Source organism: Cetorhinus maximus, chromosome 9 (genome assembly GCF_964194155.1).
Source record: "Cetorhinus maximus chromosome 9, sCetMax3.hap1.1, whole genome shotgun sequence".
NCBI lineage: Eukaryota > Metazoa > Chordata > Chondrichthyes > Lamniformes > Cetorhinidae > Cetorhinus > Cetorhinus maximus.
Genome location: NC_135887.1, coordinates 109,128,775 through 109,143,712, shown reverse-complemented (window position 1 = coordinate 109,143,712; position 14,938 = coordinate 109,128,775). Strand labels below are relative to the sequence as shown.

Sequence of the window (14,938 nt, the reverse complement as noted above, 5' to 3'; positions counted from 1 at the left end):
GTCCTTCATAACCATCGATCCCCATATCACTCATTCCCCCAGGCCCCCATCTTCATTCTCCAGATCCTTCATCGCCAGAACCCCCATTCCCCCAAATTCCAAACAACCCCCTCCCCAGATCTCCCATCCCCTAGATGTCCCATTCCTGAACACACATCCCTGGGATTCACTGGTCACCTTCTTTTACAGTGTTCAGTAAAGCTGAAGCTGCTTCTCAACAGTGTTTCATAAACCCTGACATTTCTTTGGCAAAGAGCTATTAAATGTTCCATCTATTGATGCGATGAAGAGCCGGCCTCAACCCTACTGTTCCATCACTGCAGATCCACCCACCAAGCCTGTTGAGTCCGTGGCTGTAATGTCCTCGATAATCTCCCTCCACTAACACATCAGCCAGTGCTAGAGCATGGCTGCTCTTGGCTCCCACTGCTTTCATACAGCATTCAATGAACTGGTGCATATCCGTGCGAGCCACCAAGTACCTGAAACACATATCACATATTCAACTTTTGAAGTGAAAACATCAATCACATAGTGCCCACATCAGCAACTGAACCTGCTCATAATAATCAGGGCAGTACATGGAGAGGGAGATAAGGTCTGAAGGACTAATGGGACAAAGGGACAGAGACTGAGGTACAGAGGGACTGAGAGAGAGACTGAGAGGATTGAAGGACAGAGAGACAGGAGCTGAGGGGCAAAAAGGCTGAGAGACTGAGACTAGGGACTGAGACTGAGGAGGGACTGAAATTGAGAGACAGAGACTGAGGGATGGAGACTGAGGGACAAGGAGACAGAATGAAGGACAAGGGTACTGATTGAGAGTGAGGGACTGAGAGTGAAGGACAGAGACTGAGGGAAAGGGACTGAGGGACACAGATTGAGGAGCTGAGGGATAGAGACTGAGGGACAGGGACTAAGGACATGGGACAGAGAGATAAAGGGACTGAGACTGTGGCACTGAGCAATAGGAGACAGGCTGAGGGACAAAGGGACTGAGACTGAGGGGACTGAGAGGCAGGGGACTGAGGGACAAAATGAAGGACAGAAACTGAGGGATAAGGAGACAGAGATTGAGGGACAAATAGGCAGGGGGAGTGAGGGGCAGACTGAAGGACAGAAATTGAAGGACAAGGAGGCAGGGACTGAGAGACAAAGGGACAGAGGGACTGATAACTGAGACTGAAGGACAAAGGGACTGATAACTGAGACTGAGGGGCAAAGGGACTGAGGGATAGAGGGGCGGGGGACTGAGGGACAGACTGAAGGACAGAAATTGAAGGACAAGGAGGCAGAGAATGAGGGACAAAGGGACTGAAGGACAAATGGACTGAGGGACAAGGGCACAGAGGGACTGATAACTGAGACTGAGGGACAAAGGGACAGATAACTGTGACTGAGAGACAAAGGGACAGAGGGACTGAGGGACAAAGGGACTGATAACTGAGTCTGAGGGACAAAAGGACTGAGGGACAAAGGAACAAAGGGACTGATAACTGACTGAGGCCAAAGGTACTGAGGGACAGAGAGACTGATTACTGAGACTGAGGAACAAAGGGACAGAGGGACTAAATGACTGAGGCGCAGAGGACAAAGGGACAGAGGGACAGATGGACAGAAGTACAGAGGGACTGATAACTGAGACAGAAGGACAAAGTGACAGAGGGACAGATAACTGAGACAGGGGTACAGATGGACTGAGGGACTGATAACTGACTGAGGCCAAAGGGACTGATAACTGAGACTGACAACAAAGGGACAGAGGGACAAAAGGACTGAGGGGCAGAGGGACAAAAGGACAGAGGGGCAGAGCGACAAAGGGATAGAAGGACTGATAACTGAGACCAACGGACAAAGGGACAGAGGGTCTGATAACTGAGATTGAGAGACAAGGGGACCGAGGGACAGGTAACTGACTGAGGTACAAAGAGACTGAGGGACAGAGGGACAGATAACTGAGACTGAGGGACAAAGGGACAGCTAACTGAGACTGAGGGACAGAGGGACTGAAAGACAAAGGGACAGAGGGACTGATAACTGAGACTGAGGGACAGAGGGACTGAAGGACAAAGGGACTGAGGGACTGATAACTGAGACTGAGGGACAAAGGGACTGATAACTGAGACTGAGGGACAGAGGGACTGAGGGACAAAGGGACAGAGGGACTGATAACTGAGACTGAGCGACAAAGGGACTGAAGGACAAAGGGACTGAGGGACAGATAACTGAGACTGAGGGACAGAGGGACTGAAGGACAAAGGGACAGAGCGACAGATAACTGAGACTGAGGGACAGAGGGACTGATAACTGAGACTGAGGGACAAAGGGACTGAGGGACAAAGGGACAGAGGGATAGATAACTGAGATTGAGGGACAAAGGGACTGAGAGGCAGAGGGCCTGCTAACTGAGACTGAGGGACAGAGGGAGAAAGGGACAGAGGGACTGATAACTGAGACTGAGGGACAGAGGGATTGAGGGACAAAGGGACTGATAACTGAGATTGAGGGACAAAGGGACTGACAGACAGAGGGCCTGCTAACTGACACTGAGGGACAGAGGGACAAAGGGTCAGAGGGACTGATATCTGAGATTGAGGGACAAAGGGACTGAGGGACAGAGGGACTGATAACTGAGATTGAGGGATAGAGGGACAAAGGGACAGAGGGACTGATAACTGAGACTGAGGGACAGAGGGACTGAGGGACAAAGGGACTGATAACTGTGACTGAGGGACAGAGGGACTGATAACTGAGACTGAGGGACAAAGGGACTGAGGGACAAAGGGACTGATAACTGAGACTGAGGGACAAAGGGACTGAGGGACAAAGGGACTGATAACTGAGACTGAGGGACAGAGGGACAAAGGGACAGATAACTGAGACTGAGGGACAGAGGGACTGCGGGACAAAGGGACTGATAACTGAGACTGAGGGACAGAGAGATAGATAACTGAGATTGAGGGACAAAGGGACTGAGGGACAGAGGGACTGATAACTGAGACTGAGGGACAGAGGGACTGAAGGACAAAGGGACAGAGGGACAGATAACAGACTGAGGGTCAGAAGGGACTGAGGGACAAAGGGAATGAGGGACTGATAACTGAGACTGATGGACAAAGGGACTGAGAGATAGATAACTGAGATTGAGGGACAAAGGGACTAAGGGATAGAGGGACTGATAACTGAGACTGAGGGACAGAGGGACTGAGGGACAAAGGGACAGAGGGACAGATAACAGGCAGAGGGGCAGACGGGACTGAGGGACAAAGGGACTGATGGACAGATAACTGAGACTGAGGGACAGAGGGACTGATAACTGAGACCGAGGGACAGAGGAGTAAAGGGACAGAAGGACTGATAACTTAGGGAGACAAGGACTGATAACTGAGACTGAGGGACAGAGGAACTGAGGGACAAAAGGACTGAGGGACAGATAACTGAGTCAGAGGTACAGAGGGACAGAAGAACTGATAACTGAGACTGAGGGACTGAGGGACAAAGGGACAGAGGGACTGATAACTGAGACTGAGGGGCAGAGGGACTGAGGGACAAAGGGATAGAGGAACTAATAACTGAGACTGAGGGACAGAGGGACTGAAGGACAGATAACTGAGACTGAAGGACAAAAGGACTGAGGGACAGATAGCTGAGATTGAGAGACAAAGCTACTGAGGGGCTGATAACTGAGACTGAAGGGCAGAGGGACTGAGGGACAAAGGGACAGAGGAACTGATAACTGAGACTGAGGGACAGAGGGACTGAGGGACAGATAACTGAGACTGAAGGACAAAGGGACTGAGGGACAGATAGCTGAGATTGAGAGACAAAGCGACTGAGGGGCTGATAACTGAGACTGAAGGGCAAAGGGACTGAGGGATAGATGACTGTGGTTGAGGAACAAAGGGACTGAGGAATAGAGGGACTGATAACTAAGATGAGTGGACAAAGGGACAGAGGGACTGATAACTGAGACTGAGAGACAGAGGGACAAAGGGACAGATAACTGAGACTGAGGGACAGAGGGACTGAGGGACAGATAACTGAGACTGAGGGACAGAGGGACTGAGGGACAAAGGGATTGAGGGACTGATAACTGAGACTGAGGGACAAAGGGACTGAGGGACAGAGGGGCTGATAACTGAGACTGAGGGACAGAGGGACTGAGGGACGAAGGGATTGCGGGACTGATAACTGAGACTGAGGAACAAAGGGACTGAGGGACAGAGGAACTGATAACTGAGACTGAGGGACTGAGGGACAAAGGGACTGATAACTGAGACTGAGGGGCAGAGGGACTGAGGGACAAAGGGACAGAGGAACTGATAACTGAGACTGAGGGACAGTTAACTGAGACAGAAGGACAAAGGGACTGAGGGACAGATAGCTGAGATTGACAGACAAAGGAACTGAGGGACTGATAACTGAGACTAAAGGGCAAAGGGACTGAGGGATAGATGACTGTGATTGAGGGACAAAGGGACTGAGGAACAGAAGGACTGATAACTGAGACTGAGGGACAAAGGGACTGAGGGACAGAGGAACATAACTGAGACTGAGGGACTGAGGGACAAAGGGACTGATAACTGAGACTGAGGGGCAGAGGGACTGAGGGACAAAGGGACAGAGGAACTGATAACTGAGACTGAGGGACAGTTAACTGAGACAGAAGGACAAAGGGACTGAGGGACAGATAGCTGAGACTGAGGGACAGAGGGACTGAAGGACAAAGGGACAGAGCGACAGATAACTGAGACTGAGGGACAGAGGGACTGATAACTGAGACTGAGGGACAAAGGGACTGAGGGACAAAGGGACAGAGGGATAGATAACTGAGATTGAGGGACAAAGGGACTGAGAGGCAGAGGGCCTGCTAACTGAGACTGAGGGACAGAGGGAGAAAGGGACAGAGGGACTGATAACTGAGACTGAGGGACAGAGGGATTGAGGGACAAAGGGACTGATAACTGAGATTGAGGGACAAAGGGACTGACAGACAGAGGGCCTGCTAACTGACACTGAGGGACAGAGGGACAAAGGGTCAGAGGGACTGATATCTGAGATTGAGGGACAAAGGGACTGAGGGACAGAGGGACTGATAACTGAGATTGAGGGATAGAGGGACAAAGGGACAGAGGGACTGATAACTGAGACTGAGGGACAGAGGGACTGAGGGACAAAGGGACTGATAACTGTGACTGAGGGACAGAGGGACTGATAACTGAGACTGAGGGACAAAGGGACTGAGGGACAAAGGGACTGAGGAACAGAAGGACTGATAACTGAGACTGAGGGACAAAGGGACTGAGGGACAGAGGAACATAACTGAGACTGAGGGACTGAGGGACAAAGGGACTGATAACTGAGACTGAGGGGCAGAGGGACTGAGGGACAGAGGAACTGATAACTGAGACTGAGGGACAGTTAACTGAGACAGAAGGACAAAGGGACTGAGGGACAGATAGCTGAGATTGACAGACAAAGGAACTGAGGGACTGATAACTGAGACTAAAGGGCAAAGGGACTGAGGGATAGATGACTGTGATTGAGGGACAAAGGGACTGAGGAACAGAAGGACTGATAACTGAGACTGAGGGACAAAGGGACTGAAGGACAAAGGGACAGAGGGGTAAATAACTGAGATTGAAGGACAAAGGGACTGAGGGATAGATAACTGAGACTGAGGGACAAAGGGACTGAGGGACAAAGGGATTGAGGGACTGATAACTGAGACTGAGGGACAAAGGGACTGATAACTGAGTCTGAGGGGCAGAAGGGACAGAGGGACAAAGGGACTGAGGGATAGATAACTGAGATTGAGGGACAAAGGGACTGAGGGATAGATAACTGAGATTGAGGGACAAAGGGACTGAGGGACTGATAACTGAGACCAAGGGACAGAGGGACAAGGGGACAGAGGGACTGATAACTGAGACTGAGGGACAAAGGGACTGATAACAGAGACTGAGGGACAGAGGGACTGAGGGACAAAGGGACTGAGGGACAGATAACTAAGACTAAGGGACAGGGGGACTGATAACTGAGACTGAGTGGCAGAGAGACCGAGGGACAAATGGACAGAGGGACTGATAACTGAGACTGAGGGACAGAAAGGACTGAGGGACAGAGGGACTGATAGCTGAGACTGAGTTGCAGAGGGACTGAGGGACAGATAACTGAGACTGAGGGACAGAGGCACTGATAACTGAGACTGAGGGACAGAGGGACTGATAACTGAGACTGAGGGACTGAGGGACAGAGGGACTGATAACTGAGACTGAGGGACAGAGGGACTGATAACTGAGACTGAGGGACACAGGGACTGAGGGACAGAGGGACTGATAACTGAGACTGAGGGACAGAGGGACTGATAACTGAGACTGAGGGACAGAGGGACTGATAACTGAGACTGAGGGACAGAGGAACTGATAACTGAGACTGAGGGACTGAGGGACAGAGGGACTGATAACTGAGACTGAGGGACAGAGGGACTGATAACTGAGACTGAAGGACAGAGGGACTGATAACTGAGACTGAGGGACTGATAACTGAGACTGAGGGACAGAGGGACTGATAACTGAGACTGAGGGACTGAGGGACAGAGGGACTGATAACTGAGACTGAGGGATAGAGGGACTGATAACTGAGACTGAGGGACTAAGGGACACAGGGACTGAGGGACAGAGGGACTGATAACTGAGACTGAGGGACTGATAACTGAGACTGAGGGACAGAGGGACTGATAACTGAGGCTGAGGGACACAGGGACTGAGGGACACAGGGACTAATAACTGAGGCTGAGGGACACAGGGACTGAGGGACAGAGGGACTAATAACTGAGGCTGAGGGACACAGGGACTGAGGGACAGAGGGGCTGATAACTGAGACTGAGGGACGGAGATTTTGGGGTTTTAGGGTCTCCCTCTACCTGGCCATACCCCGCCGGGACCCTTCAGCTCTCGGTGACCGTCCTGCTCCCCCACCCCCCGGGTCCCGAGTTCGGGGTGATCGGGGTTCGGGGGTTCCGAACCCGGTTGCCATGGGGATCCGCGGCCCGTGTGTTCACAGCGGGAACTTCACCCTCAAGGAGCAGGTTCGAACAGAATTATACAATATATAGAATATATACAACATATACAATATGTACATAAAGGGTACAAAATAAAAATATATAAGATATGTAATCTACAAATATATATATATATATATAAAATGTACAATATACACAAGATATGATATATGTCTATTGACATTGTGCCTAAGATGATTCCTGCCAATGGCCTGGTCGAAGTCAGATGGTTGTTTGCAGATGGCAACATTTACAAAGTGGAGAATATAAACTATATATGGTATACACAGTATACACTATATACATTGTATATCAAATAAATAATGTGCACAATATATACTATATATACAGTACATACAATATACACAACACATACTTGTAAACAATATACACTATGTACAATATACGTAATATATCACACACAGTATATGATGTATATAAAATATATAATACACACCATACTCACTATCTACACAATATATACAATATATGATATATACAGTATATAAAATACACCCATTATTAAGGAAGTAGTAGCAGGACATTTAGACAATCATAATACAATTAAGCAGAGTCAACACAGTTTTATGAAAGGGAAATCATGTTTGACTTTGAGGATGTAACAAGCAGGGTGGATGAAGATGAACAAGGATATGTAGTTTACTTGGATTAAAGGCTTTCAATAAGTACTACACAAGAGCTCATGATGTTGGCGTTAACATATTAGCCTGGATAAAGGATCAGCTAACTAACAGAAAACAGAGAGTCAGATAAATGGTCCATTTTAAACTGCAACCAGGGGAAAAATTTTCCCCCGTTAGGGGGGGGGAAGGACAGGAGCGGGCGCGGGAGGCGCACTTCCGATCGGCGCCTCCGATCGGGGGTGCGCCGCCATTTTATGTGGGCGGGCCAATTAAGGCCCACCCAGCGTGACGTCTGCCAGGAAGCGCTATGCTCCCTGTGCAGGCGGTGGGGAAGGGGATTCCTTCAGCCAGGAGTGCGCTCTTTCGTGCATTTGCGCGAAAGAGAACACTGATCTCCCTGAAGCTAAGTGCTGCCTCAGGGAGATCGGCTCCAAATTTAAAAATGTTAAAGAAACGATATCAAAATTTCCCTGACATGTCCCCTCATGTGACACTGTCACATGAATTGGGACATGTCCATCACTTTTACTGAAACCTTTATTAAATATTTTAAAACCTTCATGAAACCTCATCTCGCCCATGGATGAGGTTTCATGCTTTTTCTTTAGCCCGCCAGGGCTCCCAGCCTGCCCGCCAATCTGAAGGTTGGACAGGCAGGTCCATTAATGACGTTAAGTACTTTTTAAATGGCCTCAATAGGCCATTGACAGGTTGGCGGGCACACAGCTGATTCGGCTGCGCCACCGCCGACCTGAAAATGGAAATGATACAGGGTGACGTCGGGAGTTCCGCCCGACGTCATCCCCCGTCATTTTACACGTCGGCGAGTGGGCCCCGCCCCTGTTCGCCGACCGGAAGATCCTCTCCCAGGATCAGTGCTGGGGCCTCAAATATTTACAATCCATATTAATGATCTGGGTGAAAGGACTTTAAGTAATATATTTAAGTTTTCTGATGATACAAATAGAGGTGGGAAAGCAAGTTGTGAGAAGGACACAAAGAGTCTGCAAAGGAATATCGGTATCGGTTAAGACAGTGGTTAAAAATTAGGCAGTTGGAGTACAATGTAGGAAAATATGGGCCAGGATTTTACGGCCCCTCCCTGTGGGATATTACAGTCCCGCCGAACTGAATGGAGATTTAAATGGCTCATCGCATCTGTCGGGAGTACATATGCCGCGATGGGGCTATAAAATCCTGGCCAAGACATTGCTCACTTTGGTGGGAAGAATAGCAAAACAGAATACTATTTAAATGGAGAGATACTGCAGAATACTACAGGGGGGTCTGGATGTCCTCATACATGAATCACAAAAAGCTAGCATGCAGGTTCAGCAATTAATTAGGAAGATAAATGGAATATTGGCCTTCAGTACAAGGGGAATGGAGTATTTAAGTAGGGAAGTCTTGTTACAACTGTACAACAGGGCGTAAAGTACTGCGTACAATTTTGGTCTCTTTATTTAAGAAGGTATATACTTGCATTCGAGACAATTCAAAGAATGTTCACTACGTTGATTCCTGGGATGAAGAGGTTGTCTTATGAGGAAAAGTAGAGCAAGTTGGGCCTTTATTCATTGGAGTTCAGCATGAGAGGTGACTTTATTGAAACATAAGATTCTGAGGCGGCTTGACAGGGTAGATTCTTAGATGATATTTGCCCTTGTGGGGATCTGGAATTAGGGAACACAGTTTCAGAATAAGTGACCTCCCATATAAGACAGAGAAGAGGAAGAATTTCTTCTCTCAGAGGGTCATTAATCTTTGGAATTCTCTACCCTATATATCTGTGGAGGTTGGGTTATTTGAAATATTTAAGGCTGAGATATACAGGTGTTTGATCGATGAGGGAGTCAGGGTTCTGCAGGGCAGGTAGGAAAGTAGAGTTGAGGCCACGATCAGATTAGCCATGATCTTTTTGAATGGTAGCGTAGTGCAAGGGACAGACTGTCCGACTCCTATTTTTTGTGTTCTTATGTTCAATGCATTCCTGGTTTGCCCCTTCCCATGTTCTGCCCTCTGTAAACATGAAATCATTTAAAACTCTTGCTTTCTGCACTCTTACTTGTACTAAGTCCAGCTAATCCATCACTGCTGTGTTTGCTCTTCAACATTGACTCCCAGTTAGGCAATGCCTCAATTTTAAAATTCTCAAATCTCTCTATGGCCTCCAGTTCTACAATCCTCCAATATTTCTGTGCTCATCTAATTCTGGCCTCTCGAGCATTCCTGATTTTAATTTCTCTACTATTGGTGAATGTGCCTTCAGTTGTCAAGGTCCTAAACTGTGGAATTCCTTTGCTAAACCTCTCCGCCTATCCCTGACTCTCCTTTAACATATTCACGAAAACCTGCCGCTTTGATCAAACTTTTGACCATCTTCTTTCTCTATTATCTCCTCATGTAGTTCAGTGATAAACTTTGTTTGATAATGCTCCTAAGTGAAGCACTTAGGAACGTTTTACTATACTAAAAGTGCTGTATGAATACAGGTTGTCATTGTTGGGAGTTGAGCTATGAGTGGTAAGTGGATTAGGGTATTGAGGTATAGAGTGAGTGGGTATTGGGGTGAGAGGACATTTGGGTAGGGAATATTATGGTGAGGTTACTGGGTGAAGAGGTTGGGGTTTTGGGGTATGGGGTGAGAGAGCTGTGGTATTGGAGTTTGGGATGAGGGTGTTAGGGTATCAGGGTTTGTGGTGAGAGGGTTGGGGTATTGAGGCAGCTTCTCTGTGGGATGTAGAGGAAATACTTGCAGAAATAAATGGCTGAAGGAGGAATGATTGTAAACAAATATGTTCATTACCACTTCCTGTTCACAAAGAAAGTTGGAATGTGAAGGTTTGTAATGTCAATGAACAATCACCAGAGAGCAGTAGATCCCTGAGAATTGATTAATTCATACTAACACACTTAAAAAATGACAATGGGTATGAAGTAGCAGAGGCACTATTACATATTACAATATTAGATACATCCTAGGATTCTGAGGAAAGTAAAGGTGGAAATTGCAGAGGAATTGGACACAATCTTCCAATATTTCTTGGAGATAGGCATGGTGCCAGAAGATTGGAGAATTGCCTTTGTTTAAAAAAGTGAAAGAAAGATAAATGCAGCAAAAATACAGGTCAGTCAGTTTAACATTAGTAGTGGCGAAGCTTTTAGAAATGATAACCCATGGGAAAATTAACTGCCACTTGGATAAGTATGGACTAATAAAGGAAAGTCAATGCGGATATGTTAAGGGAAAATCATGTTGGACTAGTTTGATGGGTTTTTTGACGAGGTAACAGTGTGCTGATGAGGGTAGTGCAATGCATTCGATGTGTATATAGACTTTAAATCATTTTACATTTTAGGCTTGTTAGAAAAATTGAAACAAAAATTGAAATAAAAGGGGCTGTAGCAGTATGGATGCAAAATTGGCTAAAGGATAAAAAACAGAGAGCTGTAGTGAATGATCTGTTTTCAGATTGGAGGAAGGCATACACTGGTGTTCTCCAGGGGGAGAGTCTTCGGCTCGGCGAGCGGGGGCGGGGCCTGCTTGCCGAGGCGTAAAATGAAGCGGGGTGACGTCGGGTGTGTGTCCCGACATTACCGTGCGTCACTTAGATTTTCAGTGAGTCAGCTGCTCGACCGTCTAACTGTCAAAGGCCTATTAAGGCCATTTAACCAACAATTAAAATAGTTAATGGAGCTGCCCGTCCAACCTTAAGGTTGGCGGGCAGGCGAAGAGCCCAGGTGGATTTCGCATTTTTCTTGGAACCTCATCCATGGGCAGGATGAGGTTTCATGAAGGATTTTAAATTTTCTCAAAAATTTTTATTGAAATTAATGCATGTATCCCAGCTCATGTGACAGTTTCACAGGAGGGGACATGTCATAAAAATTTTTTCAACACTTTATTGAACTGTTAAAACTTAAAACTAATCTCCCTGCAGCACCTCTGTGCCTCAGGGAAATTTCTCCCCCAATGGGGGAAAATTCTACTCCAGGAGTTGGTGAGAGGACCACTGCTAATTTCGATATGACTTGGAGGTACATGGCACAATTTCAAAATTTGTAAATGACACAAAACTCAAAAATATTGTGAATTGTAAGGAAGAGAGTGATAGGGCCGGATTTTCAGAGTTGGGAAGATTTCTTGGACGGTTAAAAATGGAGGGCAGGACCCGGATGTGGAAATCACAGTATCTTTACAGTGCAGAAGGAGGCCATTTGGCTCATCAATTCTGCACTGACTCTCTGAATGAGCATTCCAAATAGTCCCACTCCCCTGCCTTAACCCCGTAACCTTGTACATTTTCTCTTTTCAGGTAGCAATCCAATTCCCTTTTGAATACCTCAATCGAACCTACCCCCACCACCCTTTCAGGAAGTTTGTTGCAGATTCCAACCACCCTCTGGATGAAAAAAAATTTTCCTCACATCACATTTACTCCTTTTGCCAATTATCTTGAATATGTGCCCTCTAGTTCTTGATGTTCTCTCGAGTGGGAACAGTTTCTCACTATTTACTTTGTCCATACCCCTCAGGATCTTGAATACCTCTATCAAGTCTCCTCTCAGCCTTCTTTTCTTCAAGGAAAACTGTCCCAGCCTCTCCAATCTATCCTCATAGCTACAGTTCTTCATCCCGGGAATCATCCTTGTGAATCTCCTCTGTACTCTCTCCAATGCCATCACATCCTTCCTCAAGTATAGCACCTAGAACTGGATGCAGTACTCCAGATGAGGCCTAACTACTGTCTTATACAAATTCAACATGACCTCCTTACTCTTGCACTCAATGCCTCTATTAATAAAGCCTAATATACTACATGCTTTATTAACTGCTCTCTCAACATGCCTTGCCATCTTCAATGACCTATGTATGTATACACTGAGGTCCCTCTGTTCCTGCACCTCCTTTAGAGGCTCTCCCTTTATTTTAGACTGTCTCACCATATATTTCCTGCCAAAACAAATCACCTCACACTCCTCTGCATTGAATTTCAGTTGCCACTTGTCTGCCCAATTCACCACATATACAAAAGTGAATTGGGGAGAGGTTGTATTTGGAGGGAAAGAAAGGGAGGAATTTCTGAAAAGTGTTTAGGAGAAATTCCTTGACCAGTACGTTCTCAGTTCAACTAGCAAGGAGGCATTGTTGGACATGGTGCTGGGAAATGAGGTGGGCCAAGTGGACCACGTGTCTGTGGGAGAACACTTGAGTAAGAGTGATCAATTAGCTTAACTTCAGTCGTAGGAAAGTTTGTTGAATCCTTAATCAAAGATTTAATAGAAATCATCTAGAAACTGAAAATATGATAAAGGGTAATCAGCATGAATTCTAAAGGGAAGGTCATTCTTCACCAACTTTACTGAATTCTTTGAAGAACAGAAAGAGTTAATAAGGGTAAAGTAGTGGATGTAATATATTTTGGTTTCCAAAATGACTTTAATGAGGTGACTTTAGTGAGTAGATTCATGATTAAGATCAGAATGTATGGAGTCTGGTAACAGGTAGCAGAATGGAGATCAAGCTGGCTACAAAACAGAAAACTTAAAGTAAGGGTTAAGCGTAGTTACTCAGATTGATAAATGTTGGGAAGTGGCATTCCAAAAGTTTGGTACTGGAACCACTGCTTTTCACCATTTACATAAATGATTTGAACTTAGGAATCAGAAGTACAATTTCAAAATTTGTGGATTACACCAAATTTGGAGATGTAGTTAATACAGAAGAGGACTGCAATAAAATACAGAAAGACATTAATAACCTTGCAGAACGGATATGTGTTTAGCAAATTAATTTCAAAAGAGATAAGTGTAAGGCAGTACTTTTTGGTGGGAGGAATATGGGGACCAAATTCTCCTTGGAAAATAAGAGGAACAGAAGGATCTGGGGTACAGATCATGTAAAGTAGTGATGCATGTTAATAAGGCTATTGAAAAGTAGACCAAGCATTGGGGTTCATTTCTATTAGGATAGAATAAAAATTCTGAGAAGGTATGTTAAAGTTGTATCAAGCCTTGCTTGGACCATACTTGGAGTAATGTGCAAATTTCTGGTCTGCATATTGGCAAAAAGGATAAAGAGGCACAGGAGAAGATGTGAAAAGATTCACAACAATGATACCAGAACTGAAAGATTATACCTATCAGGAAAGGTTGAACAGGTTGGAGCATTTTTTTCCAGGGAAAAGAAGATTGAAAGGTGACCTGGTAGAGGCCTTTAGAATTATGAAAGGGCTCAATAGGGTATGGAAGATTTTTCCACTTGTTGGCGATGTCAAAACTAGGATCCATAATATAAGATAGTCACTACTAAATCCAATATGAAATTTAGGAAGAACCTGTTTGCACAGGGAGTGGTGATAGGAACTAACACAAGTTGTAGTTGATGTGAATAGCATAGATTTATTTAAGAGGAAAATAGATTAACACATGAGGGAGAAAGGAAAAGAGAATATGTTAATAGGGTGAGATGAAGCAGAGCATAAACAACTGCAGGGACCTGTTGTGCCAAATGGCCTGTTTCTGTGCTGTCGTTATAACCCAATTATACCAAGATCAGCTTCATATGGCTGTGTTTTCCTTGGGAGCATTGCCAGTTGTCAGGCAGTTTTGGGTCATAGACCTGAACAGAAGGTGGTGGCAATGGGGATAAGGAGGAAGTCTGTGGAGGACAGCCATGATGCTGACTGAGGCACCATGGAGCAGAAGGTTGTCCAAGGAAGGAGCAGCAAAATAGAAATGTGGTAGGAATAGAGGATTAGGGAACAGATAGCATCCTCTGCAGCCATGATTGAGAGTCCTGAAGGGTTTGGTGTGCAGGGTTTGGCTATTCACAAGTAGAGCTGACTAGTTAAAGATGAGAAAAAGGAGAGGCACGATTAGATTGCAAAAAGGGAAATGAATAGGGAATTTCAAAGGAAATAAATGCTTGAAGGGAAATAATTGTTGGGCTATGGGGAAAGAGCAGATGAATGGAACTAATTGGATGGCTCTTTCAAAAAACTGGCACAAACACAATAGACTGAATGTTCTCCTTTCTATGCTGTATTATTCTATGATTCTATGATGATATAGTAGTATAGGTCTAATATCCTCCTCCTCACTTCCCAGACACTTTAATATCCAACCCTGTCTAATCCCACTCTCTTCTCATTCCTTGTACCTTTAATACCCCATCCAGCCTAATCCACTCTCCCCCTCACTCCCCGTCCACTTTAATGTCTCACCC

At 45.9% G+C, this 14,938-nt stretch overlaps 1 protein-coding gene across 2 annotated transcripts in view; it reads right to left on the bottom strand.

Moving 5' to 3' along the window:
• The window catches only part of LOC144684243 (putative oxidoreductase YjmC), a 63,145-nt gene that overhangs the window by 45,977 nt on the left and 2,230 nt on the right, over window positions 1-14,938 (bottom strand). For both annotated transcript variants that reach the window (XM_078547880.1, XM_078547881.1), the window contains exon 2: window positions 334-482. In XM_078547880.1, the coding sequence (XP_078404006.1) occupies window positions 334-482 (149 nt within the window). The remainder of the gene's footprint in view (window positions 1-333; window positions 483-14,938) is intronic.